The sequence below is a fragment of the Oncorhynchus keta genome, chromosome 2, assembly GCF_023373465.1.
Source record: "Oncorhynchus keta strain PuntledgeMale-10-30-2019 chromosome 2, Oket_V2, whole genome shotgun sequence".
Classification (NCBI taxonomy): domain Eukaryota; kingdom Metazoa; phylum Chordata; class Actinopteri; order Salmoniformes; family Salmonidae; genus Oncorhynchus; species Oncorhynchus keta.
The window spans coordinates 1,239,804-1,257,844 of NC_068422.1; the positions used below are offsets into that span (position 1 = coordinate 1,239,804).

General features: G+C 41.9%; 1 protein-coding gene across 15 annotated transcripts in view; it reads left to right on the forward strand.

Moving 5' to 3' along the window:
• Nucleotides 1-18,041, forward strand: part of LOC118360900 (neurexin-1a-like) — an 819,333-nt gene that overhangs the window by 343,787 nt on the left and 457,505 nt on the right. For all 15 annotated transcript variants that reach the window (XM_052470649.1, XM_052470658.1, XM_052470697.1 and 12 more), the window contains one exon: nt 13,429-13,551. In XM_052470649.1, coding sequence (XP_052326609.1) covers nt 13,429-13,551 — 123 coding nt within the window. The remainder of the gene's footprint in view (nt 1-13,428; nt 13,552-18,041) is intronic.

An 18,041-nucleotide genomic window follows, 5' to 3' on the forward strand; every position in this document is an offset into this window, starting at 1 on the left:
CCAGCGTCAGGTCAACGGTCCGGAACCTCCAGCGTCAGGTCAACGGTCCGGAACCTCCAGCGTCAGGTCAACGGTCCGGAACCTCCAGCGTCAGGTCAACGGTCCGGAACCTCCAGCGTCAGGTCAACGGTCCGGAACCTCCAGCGTCAGGTCAACGGTCCGGAACCTCCAGCGTCAGGTCAACGGTCCGGAACCTCCAGCGTCAGGTCAACTGTCCGGAGCTTCCAAACACTGCGTCTAGTCCAGTTCCATGGCAGGAGCCTTCCTCTGCACCGTTGTCCAGTCCAGACATGGCGTCCAGTCCAGCTCCATGGCAGGAGTCTTCCCCTGCACCGATGTCCAGTCCAGGCACAGTGTTCAGCCTGGGTCCATGGCTGGATCCGCAGGATGAGCGGGTTCTTCAGCCCGCACCAGAGCCACCTCCAATGCTGGCGGATCCCCGGGATGAGAGGGTTCTTCGTCCTGCACCAGAGCCGCCACCAACACTAGACATTTCCCCTAACCCTCCCTTTTGGTTTCAGGTTTTGCGGCCGGAGTCCGCACCTTTGGTGGAGTAGGTCAGGGTGTGACTGGGGGTTTAGTCTAGTTATTTCTATGTGGGGTTCTAGTTTTGTTTTTCTGTGTTGTTGTTTTTGTATGATTCCCAATTAGAGGCAGCTAGCAATCGTTGTCTCTAATTGGGGATTATATTTAGGTATCCTTTTTTCCACCTGTGGGATGTGGGATATTGTATTTTGAGTTAGTGTATGTAGCACCTCTGTAGTCACGGTTCGTTTTTAGTTTATTGTTTAATGTTTTTGCTATTAATAAATGATGTGGAACTCAACATTCGCTACGCCTTTGTCCATTTCTACAGACGATCGTGACACTTACAGGTTAAAAGCAACACAGAACAAAACACAAGGTCAGGACAGGCAAACTCAATTCACACACAATCTAGAGTCCATGGTTGTTTGGAATGGAGCATTCGTCACTTTGGCTTTGGGTTCTTATACTGTAGTTGTGGCCTCTGCAGTCACGTCATAGCAGGCCACATCTGGAGAAAGCTTAATGAGTAACGCCCTCATACCGGAAACCATTGGTATGCACTCACACCTCGGTCGACTCATCCCGAGCAGTGGGACACTCATCCGACCCCCTCTCCCCAAACATGGCAGAGGTAGTGTTGTGGCTGGGCACAGCCTGTGGCACCTGTCCTCCCACATTGCTGGCTTGAATCTCCTGCACAATATCTGAGTACAGTATTCCTTAGGTATGGGGGTGTGTGGCTCAGGTCCCTGATTAACTAATGAGAAGGAGCCCACGAGTAGCGATTGTCTTTCTTCCGCGACAGGAAGAGAACAGAGTTGAGTTTGGGGGCCGTTTTTCTGTGTGTGGCCACCACTCATGCTCTCAAAATGTTAGCTCCCAGAGAAGACACGGTTCTGTGGTGAGCAGAATCATTATGAGATGGAGGTACATCGTTATGCCACCTGGCTGCAAGCAAAGTCGGGATAAGAGGAATACTAGGATAGAGACACAAAAATGTGGATTTCTGAGGAGGAATGGAGGGGAAAATGGAAGCTAATGAGGTTGAAGTGAATAAGGAATCAAGAGGTTGGATTTGAATTTGAGGAATATGGTGAGAAAAATGTAGATGGGGTGTTGAAGATGGTTGGTGTCAAGAGTAAACTGGAGGTGAAATGGAAGTGAAAGAGGACGAGTTATATTAGGTGGAAGGTGTGGTGAACAGCTCAGAACCCGAGCCTGGCATCAATGGACATGATAAAGAAGAATCTGGTCCAGAACAGTGGCTTGCGAAAGTATTCACCTCCTTGGCATTTTTCCTATTTTGTTGCCTTACAACCTGGAATTAAAATTTAAAATGGTTTGTGTCATTTGATTTACACAACATGCCTACCACGTTGAAGATGCAACATATTTTTTTTGTGTGAAACAAACAATAAATGAGACATAAAAGCAGAACTAGCTTATTCACCCCCCCGTGCATAGCTATTCACCCCCCCAAAGTCAATACTTTGTAGATCCACCTTTTGCAGCAATTACAGCTGCAACTCTCTTGGGGTATGTCTCTATAAGCTTGGCACATCTAGCCACTGGGAGTTTTGCCCATTCTTCAAGGCAAAACTGCTCCAGCTCCTTCAAGTTGGATGGGTTCCGCTGGTGTACAACAGTCTTTAAGTTATACCACATATTCTCAATTGGATTGAGGTCTGGGTTTTGACTAGGCCATTTTAGACATTTAAATGTTTTCCCTTAAACCACTCAAGTGTTGCTTTAGCACTATGCTTTGCATCATTGTCCTGTGGGAAGGTGAACCTCCGTCCCAGTCTCAAATCTCTGGAAGACTGAAGCAGGTTTCAGAATTTCCCTGTATTTAGTGCCATCCATCATTCCTTTAATTCTGACCAGTTTCCCAGTCACTGCTGATGAAAAACCTACCAAAAGAATGATTCTGCCACCACCATACTTCACTGTGGGGATGGTGTTCTCGGGATGATGAGAGGTGTTGGGTTTGCGCCAGACATAGCATATTTCTTGATTGCCAAAATGCTCAATTTTATTCTCATCTGACCATATGTTTGGGGAGTCTCCCACATGCCTTTTGCCTTTTTTTTCTTACGCAATGGCTTTATTCTGGCCACTCTTCTGTAAAGCCAAACTCTGTGGAGTGTACAGTTTGAAATGGTCCATTGAACAGATTCTTCAAACTCTGCTGTGGAGCTTTGCAGCTCCTTCAGGGTTATCTTTGGTCTCTTTGTTGCCTCTCTGATTAATAGCCTCCTTGTCTGGTCTGTGAGATTTGGTGGGCAGTCCTCTCTTGGCAGGTTTGTTGTGGTTCCATATTCTTTCCATTTTTTAATAATCAATTTAATGCCGCTCTGTGGGATGTTCAAAAGTTTCAGATATTTTAATGTAACCCAACTCTGAGCTGTACTTCCACACAACTTTGTCCCTGACCTGTTTGGACCTTGGTCTTCATAGTGCCGTTGGCTTGGTGGTGCCACCAATTATCTACTGAGATCATGTGACAGATCATGTGACCCTTAGATCGCACACAGGTTGACTTTGTTTAACATATTATGTTACTTCCGAAGGTAATTGGTTGCATATTTAGTGGTTTCATTGCAAAGTGGATGAATACATATGCACGCACCACTTTCCCATTTACATTTATTTTGTATTTTTTGAAGTTACAGTTATCATCCTCTATTTAAGTACAGTTACTATCCTCAAATTAATTCCATTTACCATCCTCTATTAGTTACAGTTACAATCCTCTATTAGTTATGGTTACCATCCTCTATTAGTTACAGTTACCAACCTCTATTAGTTACGGTTACCATCCTATATTAGTTACAGTTACCATCCTCTATTAGTTATAGTTACCATCCTATATTAGTTACAGTTACCATCCTCTATTAGTTACAGTTACCATCCTCTATTAGTTACAGTTACCATCCTCTATTAGTTACAGTTACCATCCTCTATTAGTTATGGTTACCATCCTCTATTAGTTACAGTTACCATCCTCTATTAGTTACAGTTACCATCCTCTATTAGTTATGGTTACCATCCTCTATTAGTTACAGTTACCATCCTCTATTAGTTACAGTTACCATCCTATATTAGTTACAGTTACCATCCTCTATTAGTTACAGTTACCATCCTCTATTAGTTATGGTTACCATCCTCTATTAGTTACAGTTACCATCCTCTATTAGTTACAGTTACCATCCTCTATTAGTTACGGTTACCATCCTCTATTAGTTACAGTTACCATCCTCTATTAGTTACAGTTACCATCCTCTATTAGTTACAGTTACCATCCTCTATTAGTTACGGTTACTATCCTCTATTAGTTACAGTTACCATCCTCTATTAGTTACAGTTACCATCCTCTATTAGTTATGGTTACCATCCTCTATTAGTTACAGTTACCATCCTCTATTAGTTACAGTTACCATCCTCTATTAGTTATGGTTACCATCCTCTATTAGTTACAGTTACCATCCTCTATTAGTTACAGTTACCATCCTCTATCAGTTACGGTTACCATCCTCTATTAGTTACAGTTACCATCCTCTATTAGTTACAGTTACCATCCTCTATTAGTTATGGTTACCATACTCTATTAGTTACAGTTACCATCCTCTATTAGTTACAGTTACCATCCTCTATTAGTTACGGTTAATAGCCTCTATTAGTTACAGTTACCATCCTCTATTAGTTACAGTTACCATCCTCTATTAGTTACAGTTACCATCCTCTATTAGTTACAGTTACCATCCTCTATTAGTTATGGTTACCATCCTCTATTAGTTACAGTTACCATCCTCTATTAGTTACAGTTACCATCCTCTATTAGTTATGGTTACCATCCTCTATTAGTTATGGTTACCATCCTCTATTAGTTATGGTTACCATCCTCTAGAAATAGTGGCATAGTAAAATGTCACCCCCTATATCTTTTTGGAAAGTTTTACAGCTAATATCATGCTATTTTACAAATTTTGCCACGAGGCTGAGAGAAAATGTTGCTGTTTTAGTGCTCACGGATTCTTGAAAGTTGGTACAATCTTATTTTGATAATGCTAAATATTAGCTATCATACCATGTGAAATAACAACTTGTTTATTTTTTCTCATAAAATGCAACTTACTGGATTTATGTTAACTCTGTCAGACACCATGAAAGCCATTTCATTTTACAATTATTGTCCAGCAAGTGTTTTAAGGTCTTGATTGTTTAATTCTAACATTAGATTATGCAAATATGTAATACAAATCTCCAAATGTATTTTTGTTTTGTTTTATAGCCCTATTATATATTCCAGGGTTAATTATGTTAGCATTTTGGCATGTTTTTCTAGATTTACAACATGAAACTGCATTGATAAGACAAACTGTAAGGGTTTTCCTCCTCTTTGTCTGAAGAGGAGGTGTAGCAGGGATCGGACCAAAACGCAGCGTGGTAAGTGTCCATATCGTTTTTAATAACAAAAACACTGAACACTATGAAATACAAAAACAATAAACGAATAGGTGAAATGAGAACTGAAACAGTACCGTGTGGTGAAATACACAGACACGGAAACAATCACCCACAAAGTACACACAGAATATGGCTGCCTAAATATGGTTAACCAATCAGAGACAACGATAGACAGCTGCCTCTAATTGAGAACCAATCTAGGCAACCATAGACATACAATATACCTAGAAAGCCTAGAAACCTTCCCATAAACATACAAAACTCAGAGACAAGACAAAAAACACATACATCACCCATGTCACACCCTGACCGAAAACAAAGAATACTAAGGTCAGGGTGTGACACAAGCGTTATCCCTTAGGTCTAGCACAGTAAATGCTTCAATTGTTTAAGCATATATCGCAGAACAGTGATTACAGTATTTTTTCAGAGTATTGACAAAGAAAATCGATCTTAAGGTTGACAAGCCGCTGACAGAGTTGACAACAGATTCTCAAAACAGACATATGTTTTGCCTCTAAAAATAAACTTCAATACAAACATTTGTAAATATGGACAGTTATTCATTTGAAAGTCCCCAATAAAAGCATAACCATTCTATCAGATTTTTAGCACTCTGACAAGGTTGACAATTTCTTTGTTGTTGACGAAGTTGACAATATGTATATTTTTTCTTCATTTTCTAGGCTAATTATTTGTTCAAACCACTTAATATGGTATTGCGTTATTCAGGGTTGTCAGTTGGCGGCATCTCTGGACAGCTTTATGGAGGAAAATCATGTTCAGAACGGACTGAAAGAACACATCACTGTCAATGAGGGGTCCTAGGCTCCCTTCCCGTGGGCGGCCTCAGCTCCGCCTTAAGAAATTGCTGCCACTTCAAATTTAACACTGAACAGGCACTGACAGAAGACAAGCTAAAAATACACACGCACGCACGCACGCACGCACGCACACACACACACACACACACACACACACACACACACACACACACACACACACACACACACACACACACACACGCTGTCAGATGGATTGTTGTTTTTTGTCTGTCTGTCTGTCTGTCTGTCTGTCTGTCTGTCTGTCTGTCTGTCTGTCTGTCTGTCTGTCTGTCTGTCTGTCTGTCTGTCTGTCTGTGTCTGTCTGTCTGTCTGTCTGTCTGTCTGTCTGTCTGTCTGTCTGTCTGTCTGTCTGTCTGTCTGTCTGTCTGTCTGTCTGTCTGTCTGTCTGTCTAACACACACAGACACACTGTCTGTCCCTCTCTCTCAGTCCCTCTCTCCCTCTCTCTCTTCCTCTCTCTCTCTGTCTTTCTCACTCTCACACACTGTCTGTCCTTCTATCTCACACACATGAGCACACACACACACAGCCCCACACAATTATTGTACAAAGCAATTACAGAAAGACCCCAGATTATGCAAATGTATTTGACAGGATTGCAGAGTATGAATGTAGTCTGTGAACTGGGGTGATATTGGATTGGCATGTGCTGTATAGCCAAGAACATTTGCATGCAAACAAACAACACAGATGCCTGACATTGGATGTAAATGTCACAGCTTCTAAAGGTTTGTCAATGCTAATGTGTGCCAAAGTTCTCTTGACAACATTCAACCACATACCCTTTTTGCTGCACATGGTCTTCAGTGACAATAAACCACTTTTAGAATGGCCTGCTTGGGTCTAATCCTGCTGTAGTGTAGTGACCTGTTCCTCTCTCTCTGTCTCTCCAAATGACATTGTGGTGGTGGGATACAGTAGTAAGCTCTGGCTGTACTGTTACCCATCCAGCCATTATATACCTGGAGCCTATACCCTAATTCCTTCATCCCTCCTCTATATTCCTAGTTCCTTCATCCCTCCTCTCTATTCCTAGTTCCTTCATCCCTCATCCCTATTCCTAGTTCCTTCACCCCTCCTCTCTATTCCTGGTTCCTTTATCCCTCCTCCCTATTCCTAGTTCATTCATCCCTCCTCCCTATTCCTAGTTCCTTCATACCTCCTCTCTATTCCTGGTTCCTTCATCCCTCCTCTCTATTCCTGGTTTCTTCATCCCTCCTCTCTATTCCTGGTTTATTCATCCCTCCTCTCTATACAAATGATTTGATCATGGCAACACCTTAATCTGGGTTCCAGCAGTGTATTTTATCTGTGCATGTGCTAGCATCAGCCAAGAGCCCCCCTCTTTATCGAGAGTGAAGTGAGTTCAGAACAACTGAAAGTATGTATCTTAGAAGTAGTTTTCACATACACGCTTTATATATCCAAACTCAGAATCAAGTAGGTTTCACAAAAATAACATGGTCTCTGTGGTAGAACATTTATTTTGATTGGGGATTTTCTACAATTATCAAAAGTCCCATCAGGTGGCCTGATGTCAGATGTGTTCATGGAAACAGGATCATTTGGGAAATTGTTCTTCGTTCAAACCATGTAAACATTTTAATCAAACTGTTATATTCATCTGACTATACACAATCATCATATTATTGTGTGCATGTAACCATACTCAATATGAAACACCCAAACTGCAGATGGCTTGGTTCCACTGTCTTCACTCCCCCCTGGATCCATTTGGAGAGCAGGTTCATTCCACTCAACCAACTTACAGCTATTTACTTCCTTTCCTCTGTCTCTGAAATCTTTAAAGCCTCAATGTAATGTGTATGCAAATCACAGGCAGCTGGAGCACTGGGCTTCTATACTCCACCTCAGAAGCTCCATTTGGCTTTGTAAGCACTAAACAACACACCAAGGCCAGGGCAGGATAGAAACCAGGCTCCTGGAGAATGGGGATAGGGTGACAGAGCAAAATATGAAATAATGGGATGGAGGGATTTGGAGCACTTGAAAGGATGGCTTGATCTTTACCTTTCATCCCTCTGTCCTTGTGGCAGAGAGATGAGCATGAGGTGGAAGAGGAGGAGGAGAAATAAAGAAAAAAGAGAGCAGGGGGGGTTCAGCAGGATACATGTTCCTTGTGTGAGTGACACACGGTATGAGTTGGAATCGCTCAAGTCTTTGGTGTAAGGTCCAGGACAATACAATCACATTTCCCAATGTTGGGACCCTAACATTTCTCTGAATCTGGAGACAGTATGGCTTTAAGAGAAAACCAAATGATCAGTGTTCCAATTGGGTCAAATTCAGGCTCTGATTCTGAATGTATGCAGTCAAATGTTCTGCTGGAGAGGAGAGATTCATATTGTGCCAGGTGGCAGGACATCATTTGATATACACTGACTGTGGCTCCTGCACTGACTATGAACATGTTGATTGTGAGTGTGTGTGTCTATGTGTGTGTATGTGTATATAATCTAAAAAATATATAGTGTATATACTTTCAAACTCTCACATTAAGTAAATGAGCCACATTCACAACAGCATCATGTCCTGCCTTACCTCCAGTGTCATGTTCTGATGCTGTGTCAGAGGAGAGGAGGTGTAGTTCTCCACTGTCCTCATGTTCTAAGTTACTATGGGACTGTCTCTCCTCCGTAATGGTTTTTAATTCATAAAGTGTGAAAGTGTGAATGCAATGCAGAACTGTCTCGAGTGTACTCGTTTGGTACAAATTGCATATTTAAATATACAACTTCAACACCATCAGTAATTTTTCTCACAGTTAGCCATTAGGCAGTTATGACTTTAGAAAATCCCTGGGATGCCCCTCTTTATAAAATCACAGTCCTTATTTTATCATTCTGCCAGCTTCTGTTCTCAGCTTTGGCAAGACACGTCCCTCTCTGCCTCACAGTCACAGTTAGACAGCTCAAACTCGCACCTTGAATAATGTTAAATGTTTGCCTACGTTTTTATCATTTTTTTTCTCTTAAAACCCCCTAGAGTCGGGTTCCGTGGCCCACAGAAATCACATTAGCATAATAAATTAAGCCCCATCAAAATCTGTCAGTTTAAACTAGAGATATCTGTTTTTTTGCATTGGATGAGTCTTAGTCCAACACATCTGCCGATGTCGCACTGCCACATCTGCGGTGAAATTTGCCAGAGCGGTGTTTGTCAGACCATGAGATATCTGTGGTGAAAGGTGGCAGAGCCAGAGCGGTGTTTGAAAGACCATGAGATATCTGTGGTGAAAGGTGGCAGAGCCAGAGCGGTGTTTGTCAGACCATGAGACATCTGTGGTGAAAGGTGACAGAGCCAGAGAGGTGTTTGTCAGACCATGAGACATCTGTGGTGAAAGGTGGCAGAGCCAGAGCGGTGTTTGTCAGACCATGAGACATCTGTGGTGAAAGGTGGCAGAGCCAGAGAGGTGTTTGTCAGACCATGAGATATCTGTGGTGAAAGGTGGCAGAGCCAGAGAGGTGTTTGTCAGACCATGAGACATCTGGGGTGAAAGGTGGCAGAGCCAGAGAGGTGTTTGTCAGACCATGAGATATCTGTGGTGAAAGGTGGCATAGCCAGAGCGGTGTTTGTCAGACCATGAGACATCTGGGGTGAAAGGTGACAGAGCTAGAGAGGTGTTTGTCAGACCATGAGACATCTGTGGTGAAAGGTGGCAGAGCCAGAGCGGTGTTTGTCAGACCATGAGATATCTGTGGTGAAAGGTGGCATAGCCAGAGCGGTGTTTGTCAGACCATGAGACATCTGGGGTGAAAGGTGACAGAGCTAGAGAGGTGTTTGTCAGACCATGAGACATCTGTGGTGAAAGGTGGCAGAGCCAGAGCGGTGTTTGTCAGACCATGAGATATCTGTGGTGAAAGGTGGCAGAGCCAGAGCGGTGTTTGTCAGACCATGAGATATCTGTGGTGAAAGGTGACAGAGCCAGAGCGGTGTTTGTCAGACCATGAGATATCTGTGGTGAAAGGTGGCAGAGCCAGAGCGGTGTTTGTCAGACCATGAGATATCTGTGGTGAAAGGTGACAGAGCCAGAGCGGTGTTTGTCAGACCATGAGATATCTGTGGTGAAAGGTGGCAGAGCCAGAGCGGTGTTTGTCAGACCATGAGATATCTGTGGTGAAAGGAGGCAGAGCCAGAGCGGTGTTTGTCAGACCATGAGATATCTGTGGTGAAAGGTGGCAGAGCCAGAGAGGTGTTTGTCAGACCATGAGATATCTGTGGTGAAAGGAGGCAGAGCCAGAGCGGTGTTTGTCAGACCATGAGATATCTGTGGTGAAAGGTGGCAGAGCCAGAGCGGTGTTTGTCAGACCATGAGACATCTGTGGTGAAAGGTGGCAGAGCCAGAGCGGTGTTTGTCAGACCATGAGATATCTGTGGTGAAAGGTGGCAGAGCCAGAGCGGTGTTTGTCAGACCATGAGACATCTGGGGTGAAAGGTGGCAGAGCCAGAGCGGTGTTTGTCAGACCATGAGACATCTGTGGTGAAAGGTGGCAGAGCCAGAGCGGTGTTTGTCAGACCAACAAGAAATAAGACCAAAAAAACTATTCAAAGTCAATACTTTGTAGAGCCACCTTTTGCAGCAATTACAGCTGCAAGTCTCTTGGGGTATGTCTCTATAATCTTGGAAAATCTAGCCACTGGGATTTTTGCCCATTCTTCAAGTCAAACTGCTCCAGCTCCTTCAAGTTGGATGGGTTCCGCTGGTGTACGGCAATCCAGATTCTCATTTGGATTGAGGTCTGGGCTTTGACTAGGCCATTCCAAGATATTTAAATGTTTCCCCTTAAACCACTCAAGTGTTGCTTTAGCAGTATGCTTAGGGTCATTGTGCGGCTGGAAGGTGAACCTCCGTCCCAGTCTCAAATCTCTGGAAGACTTTAACCAATTTCCCTCAAGAATTTCCCTATATTTAGCGCCATCCATCATTCCTTCAATTCTGACCAGTTTGCCAGTCCCTGCCAATGACAAACATCCCCACAGCAAGATGCTGCCACCACCATGCTTCACTGTGGGGATGGTGTTCTCAAGTTGATGAGAGGTGTTGGGTTTGCGCGAGACATAGCATTTTCCTTGATGGCCAAAAAGCTACATTTTTGTCTCATCTGACCAGAGTTCCTTCTTCCATATGTTTGGGGAGTCTCCCACATGCCTTTTGGCGAACACCAAATGTATTTGCTTATTTTTTTCTTTAAGCAATTGCTTTTTTTCTGGCCACTCTTCTGTAAAGCCCAGCTCTGTGGAGTGTACTGCTTAAAGTGGTTCTATGGACAGATACTCCAATCTCTGCTGTGGAGCTTTGCAGCTCCTTCAGGGTTATCTTTGGTCTCTTTGTTGCCTCTCTGATTAATAGCCTCCTTGCCTGGTCCGTTTTGGTGGGCGGCCCTCTCTTGGCAGGTTTGTTGTGGTTCCATATTCTTTCCATTTTTTAATAATGGATTTAATGGTGCTCCGTGTGATGTTCAAAGTTAGATTTTTTTTTTACCCAACCCTGAGCTTTACTTCTCCACAACGTTGTCCCTGACCTGTTTGGAGAGCTCCTTGGTCTACATCAAGTCAAAAATCAAAGTTTATTTGTCACTTCCGCCTAATACAACCTTACAGTGAAATGCTTGCTTACAGGCTATAACCAATAGTGCAAAAAAGGTGTTAGTTGAACAGTAGGTAAGTAAAGAAATAAAACAACAGTAAAAAGACAGCCGAGGCTACATACAGACACCGGTTAGTCAGGCTGATTGAGGTAGTATGTACATGTAGAAAAAGTGACTATGCATAGATGATGAACAGAGAGTAGAAGTAGTGTAAAAGAGGGGTTGGTGGCTGGTGGGTGGCGGGACACAATGCAGATGGCAGGTTAGCCAATGTGCCGGAGCACAATAATACCCTCAATATTTATTGGAAAGGAGCATCAAGATCACCGTGCACTTTTACCACCCTGTGAGGTTCATCATAACTTATTTCATCTGTAGCCTAATAAACTGCATGCTTTCCTGAGTTGTAGTGGCAGGACAACATAAGTTCACCATTCAATATGATGGTTATTATATCAATATTTGTGCATTAAGGCGTTTCCACCAGCGTTTCCACCATTTCTCGCATAATTCATTTTACAAAAATATCCCACCATGTCGAACAAAAAAATTGACTACCGTCATTTATAAAATTGTACCAGCATTTCATGTTTCTATCAGCCTGGTTGTGACTTTTATCATACGTCAGGTAATTCGTCCACATGAAATGGTTGGATATAAATATTGGTTTGTTTCAAGTATGAAGGAAGTTAGAAGTAGTTTCGTGAGTCAATGCTAGCAACCGGTAACGCAATGACTGGAAATCTATGAGTACAGTATCTGCTAGCATGCTAGTAGATCCCCAAAGACTTCCAGTCATTGCATTAACAGTAGTTAGCATTGGTTCACAAATGGAAATACAGGAAGTGCTAACTTCATACGCAGATCAGGAAACCATTTTTTATGTTTTATATATATATTTAACCCCTTATTTTTGGCACTAAACTATCTCCATATATAGTGCTTTGCAAAAGTATTCATCCCCCCTTGGTATTTTTTATTTTTTTGCATTACAACCTGTCATTTAAATGTATTTTGATTTCATGAAATGGACATACACAAAATTGTGTGTGCATATGTTTTCACCCCCTTTGCTGTGAAGCCCCTAAATAAGATCTGGTGCAACCAAATACCTTCACAAGTAACATAATTAGTTAAACAAAGTACACCTGTGTGCAATCTAAGTGTCACATGATCTGTCACATGATCTCAGTATATATACACCTGTTCTGAAAGGCCCCAGAGTCTGCAACACCACTAAGTAAGGGGGCACCACCAAGCAAGCGGCACTATGAAGTAATCAAATGGCTACCCGGACTACTTGCATTGTGTTCCCAGCCTTTTATCCGCAAAAAGTCAGTTTAATGGAAACATCTCTGGTGGGAAAATGCACATATTGTTTTATGCAGACTTTATAAAATTATTGTCGACATTTGATTGTAAACCAAGCTACAGAGACATAAAAATGGTATCCATGAGTTCATCTGACTCAGGAAGTAGATTAAGGGCCTCATTGCCAAAATCACAAAGTATTCCTAATTGTTTACAATTCATTTGATTGAGTTGTTTTAGTTAAGACTATTTAAGTTATGAACATACTTTTTCACCCCCAATATTATTATATACAATTAATTTGAATGAGGTGACAACAGAGTACGGTTTGAAATGCCATATAACAATAACTAAAAAAGATGGAGTTTGTTTCTCAGTACCTTACCCTTCTGTAGCACCAAGCTAGGCCAGCACTGTGGTGGCGGGTTACTGCCACCTAGTGACGTTATTAATAGAACACTCATAGAAATACGAGAGCAGGATTTTCTCTCTCCCTCTCCCTCTCTCCCTACCCTTCTACACACACCCTGTCACTGCACTAACTCAGGTTTCTTTTCTCCCTGTCCCGAGGTGTGCGTGAAACCACTGTTTGGGCAAGGTGTGTGTGTTAACCACTGTCTGGGTGAGGTGTGTGTGTGTGTCTTAACCACTGTTTGGGCTATCCTACAGGCAAGGGTCCGGAGACCATTTTTGCTGGTCAGAACCTGAACGATAACGAGTGGCACACGGTGCGTGTGTTCAGGAGGGGAAAGAGTTTGAAACTCACCGTAGATGATCTTCAACCTGTAGAAGGTACAACCACACCCTCTCTAACAAACTGACTATGTTTCATATGTGTGAGAATTTTCAAGATGATCCTTTGACCCTTTATATGTAGGACACAGTTTGACTATGGACTAGGTCAGAAAATTGTTCAGGTCTAGTCCATAATGTCTGATATAAAATCAGTCAGTACATACAGGTCAGTATACAGGTCGGTATATACAGGTCAGTATACAGGTCGGTATATACAGGTCAGTATATACAGGTCAGTATATACAGGTCAGTATATACAGGTCAGTATACAGGTCGGTATATACAGGTCAGTATATACAGGTCGGTATATACAGGTCAGTATATACAGGTCAGTATACAGGTCGGTATATACAGGTCAGTATACAGGTCGGTATATACAGGTCAGTATATACAGGTCAGTATATACAGGTCGGTATATACAGGTCAGTATACAGGTCAGTATATACAGGTCAGTATACAGGTCAGTATATACAGGTCAGTATACAGGTCGGTATATACAGGTCAGTATACAGGTCAGTATATACAGGTCAGTATATACAGGTCGGTATGTACAGGTCAGTATTTACAGGTCAGTATATACAGGTCAGTATATACAGGTCAGTATACAGGTCAGTATACAGGTCAGTATATACAGGTCAGTATATACAGGTCAGTATATACAGGTCAGTATATACCGGTCGGTATGTGCAGGTCAGTATATACAGGTCAGTATATACAGGTCAGTATACAGGTCAGTATATACAGGTCAGTACATACAGGTCAGTATACAGGTCGGTATATACAGGTCAGTATATACAGGTCAGTACATACAGGTCAGTATATACAGGTCGGTATATACAGGTCAGTACATACAGGTCAGTATATACAGGTCAGTATATACAGGTCAGTATATACAGGTCAGTATATACAGGTCAGTATATACAGGTCAGTATATACAGGTCAGTATATACAGGTCAGTATATACAGGTCAGTATATACAGGTCAGTATATACAGGTCAGTATATACAGGTCAGTATATACAGGTCAGTATATACAGGTCAGTATATACAGGTCAGTATATACAGGTCAGTATATACAGGTCAGTATATACAGGTCAGTATATACAGGTCAGTATATACAGGTCAGTACATACAGGTCAGTATATACAGGTCAGTACATACAGGTCAGTATACAGGTCGGTATGTACAGGTCAGTATATACAGGTCAGTATATACAGGTCAGTATATACAGGTCGGTATATACAGGTCAGTATATACAGGTCAGTATATACAGGTCAGTATACAGGTCAGTATATACAGGTCAGTATACAGGTCAGTATATACAGGTCAGTATACAGGTCAGTATATACAGGTCAGTATACAGGTCAGTATATACAGGTCAGTATATACAGGTCGGTATGTACAGGTCAGTATATACAGGTCAGTATACAGGTCAGTATATACAGGTCAGTATATACAGGTCAGTATATACAGGTCAGTATATACAGGTCAGTATATACAGGTCAGTATATACAGGTCAGTATATACAGGTCAGTATATACAGGTCAGTATATACAGGTCAGTATATACAGGTCAGTATATACAGGTCAGTATATACAGGTCAGTATATACAGGTCAGTATATACAGGTCAGTACATACAGGTCAGTATACAGGTCGGTATGTACAGGTCAGTATATACAGGTCAGTATATACAGGTCAGTACATACAGGTCAGTATATACAGGTCAGTATATACAGGTCGGTATATACAGGTCAGTATATACAGGTCAGTATATACAGGTCAGTACATACAGGTCAGTATACAGGTCAGTATATACAGGTCAGTATGTACAGGTCAGTATATACAGGTCAGTATACAGGTCAGTACATACAGGTCAGTATATACAGGTCAGTATACACAGGTCAGTATATACAGGTCGGTATGTACAGGTCAGTATATACAGGTCAGTATGTACAGGTCAGTATACAGGTCGGTATGTACAGGTCAGTATATACAGGTCAGTATGTACAGGTCGGTATGTACAGGTCAGTATACAGGTCGGTATGTACAGGTCAGTATATACAGGTCAGTATGTACAGGTCGGTATGTACAGGTCAGTATCTACAGGTCGGTATATACAGGTCGGTATATACAGGTCAGTATATACAGGTCAGTATATACAGGTCAGTATATACAGGTCAGTATCTACAGGTCAGTATTTACAGGTCAGTATCTACAGGTCAGTATGTACAGGTCAGTATATACAGGTCAGTATCTACAGGTCAGTATATACATGTCAGTATGTACAGGTCAGTATTTACAGGTCAGTATTTACAGGTCAGTATCTACAGGTCAGTATATACAGGTCGGTATGTACAGGTCAGTATATACAGGTCGGTATGTACAGGTCAGTATATACAGGTCGGTATATACATATCAGCATACAGGTCAGTATCTACAGGTCAGTATATACAGGTCGGTATGTACAGGTCAGTATATACAGGTCAGTATATACAGGTCAGTATATACATATCAGCATACAGGTCAGTATCTACAGGTCAGTATATACAGGTCGGTATGTACAGGTCAGTATATACATATCAGCATACAGGTCGGTATATACAGGTCAGTACATACAGGTCAGTATACAGGTCGGTATGTACATATCAGCATACAGGTCAGTATCTACAGGTCAGTATATACAGGTCGGTATGTACAGGTCAGTATATACATATCAGCATACAGGTCGGTATATACAGGTCAGTATCTACAGGTCAGTATCTACAGGTCAGTATATACAGGTCGGTATGTACAGGTCAGTATATACAGGTCAGTATCTACAGGTCAGTATATACAGGTCAGTATGTACAGGTCAGTATTTACAGGTCAGTATTTACAGGTCAGTATCTACAGGTCAGTATATACAGGTCGGTATGTACAGGTCAGTATATACAGGTCGGTATATACATATCAGCATACAGGTCAGTATTTACAGGTCAGTATATACAGGTCAGTATGTACAGGTCAGTATTTACAGGTCAGTATTTACAGGTCAGTATCTACAGGTCAGCATATACAGGTCGGTATGTACAGGTCAGTATATACAGGTCGGTATGTACATATCAGCATACAGGTCAGTATATACAGGTCAGTATATACATATCAGCATACAGGTCAGTATCTACAGGTCAGTATATACAGGTCGGTATGTACAGGTCAGTATACAGGTCGGTATATACAGGTCTGTATATACAGGTCAGTATATACAGGTCGGTATATACAGGTCTGTATATACAGGTCGGTATGTACAGGTCGGTATGTACATATCAGCATACAGGTCAGTATCTACAGGTCAGTATATACAGGTCGGTATGTACAGGTCAGTATATACATATCAGCATACAGGTCGGTATATACAGGTCAGTACATACAGGTCAGTATACACGTCGGTATGTACAGGTCAGTATATACAGGTCGATATGTACAGGTCAGTATATACAGGTCGGTATATACAGGTCGGTATGTACAGGTCAGTATATACAGGTCAGTACATACAGGTCAGTATACAGGTCAGTATATACAGGTCGGTATGTACAGGTCAGTATATACAGGTCGGTATGTACAGGTCAGTATATACAGGTCGGTATATACAGGTCGGTATGTACAGGTCAGTATATACAGGTCAGTATATACAGGTCAGTATACAGGTCAGTATATACAGGTCGGTATGTACAGGTCAGTATATACAGGTCGGTATGTACAGGTCAGTATATACAGGTCGGTATGTACAGGTCAGTATATACAGGTCGGTATATACAGGTCAGTATATACAGGTCGGTATGTACAGGTCAGTATATACAGGTCAGTATCTACAGGTCAGTATCTACAGGTCAGTATGTACAGGTCAGTATGTACAGGTCAGTATTTACAGGTCAGTATCTACAGGTCAGTATCTACAGGTCAGTATATACAGGTCGGTATGTACAGGTCAGTATATACAGGTCAGTATCTACAGGTCAGTATCTACAGGTCAGTATATACAGGTCAGTATGTACAGGTCAGTATTTACAGGTCAGTATTTACAGGTCAGTATCTACAGGTCAGTATATACAGGTCGGTATGTACAGGTCAGTATATACAGGTCGGTATATACATATCAGCATACAGGTCAGTATTTACAGGTCAGTATATACAGGTCAGTATGTACAGGTCAGTATTTACAGGTCAGTATTTACAGGTCAGTATCTACAGGTCAGCATATACAGGTCGGTATGTACAGGTCAGTATATACAGGTCGGTATGTACATATCAGCATACAGGTCAGTATATACAGGTCAGTATATACAGGTCGGTATGTACAGGTCAGTATATACAGGTCAGTATATACAGGTCAGTATATACATATCAGCATACAGGTCAGTATCTACAGGTCAGTATATACAGGTCGGTATGTACAGGTCAGTATATACATATCAGCATACAGGTCGGTATATACAGGTCTGTATATA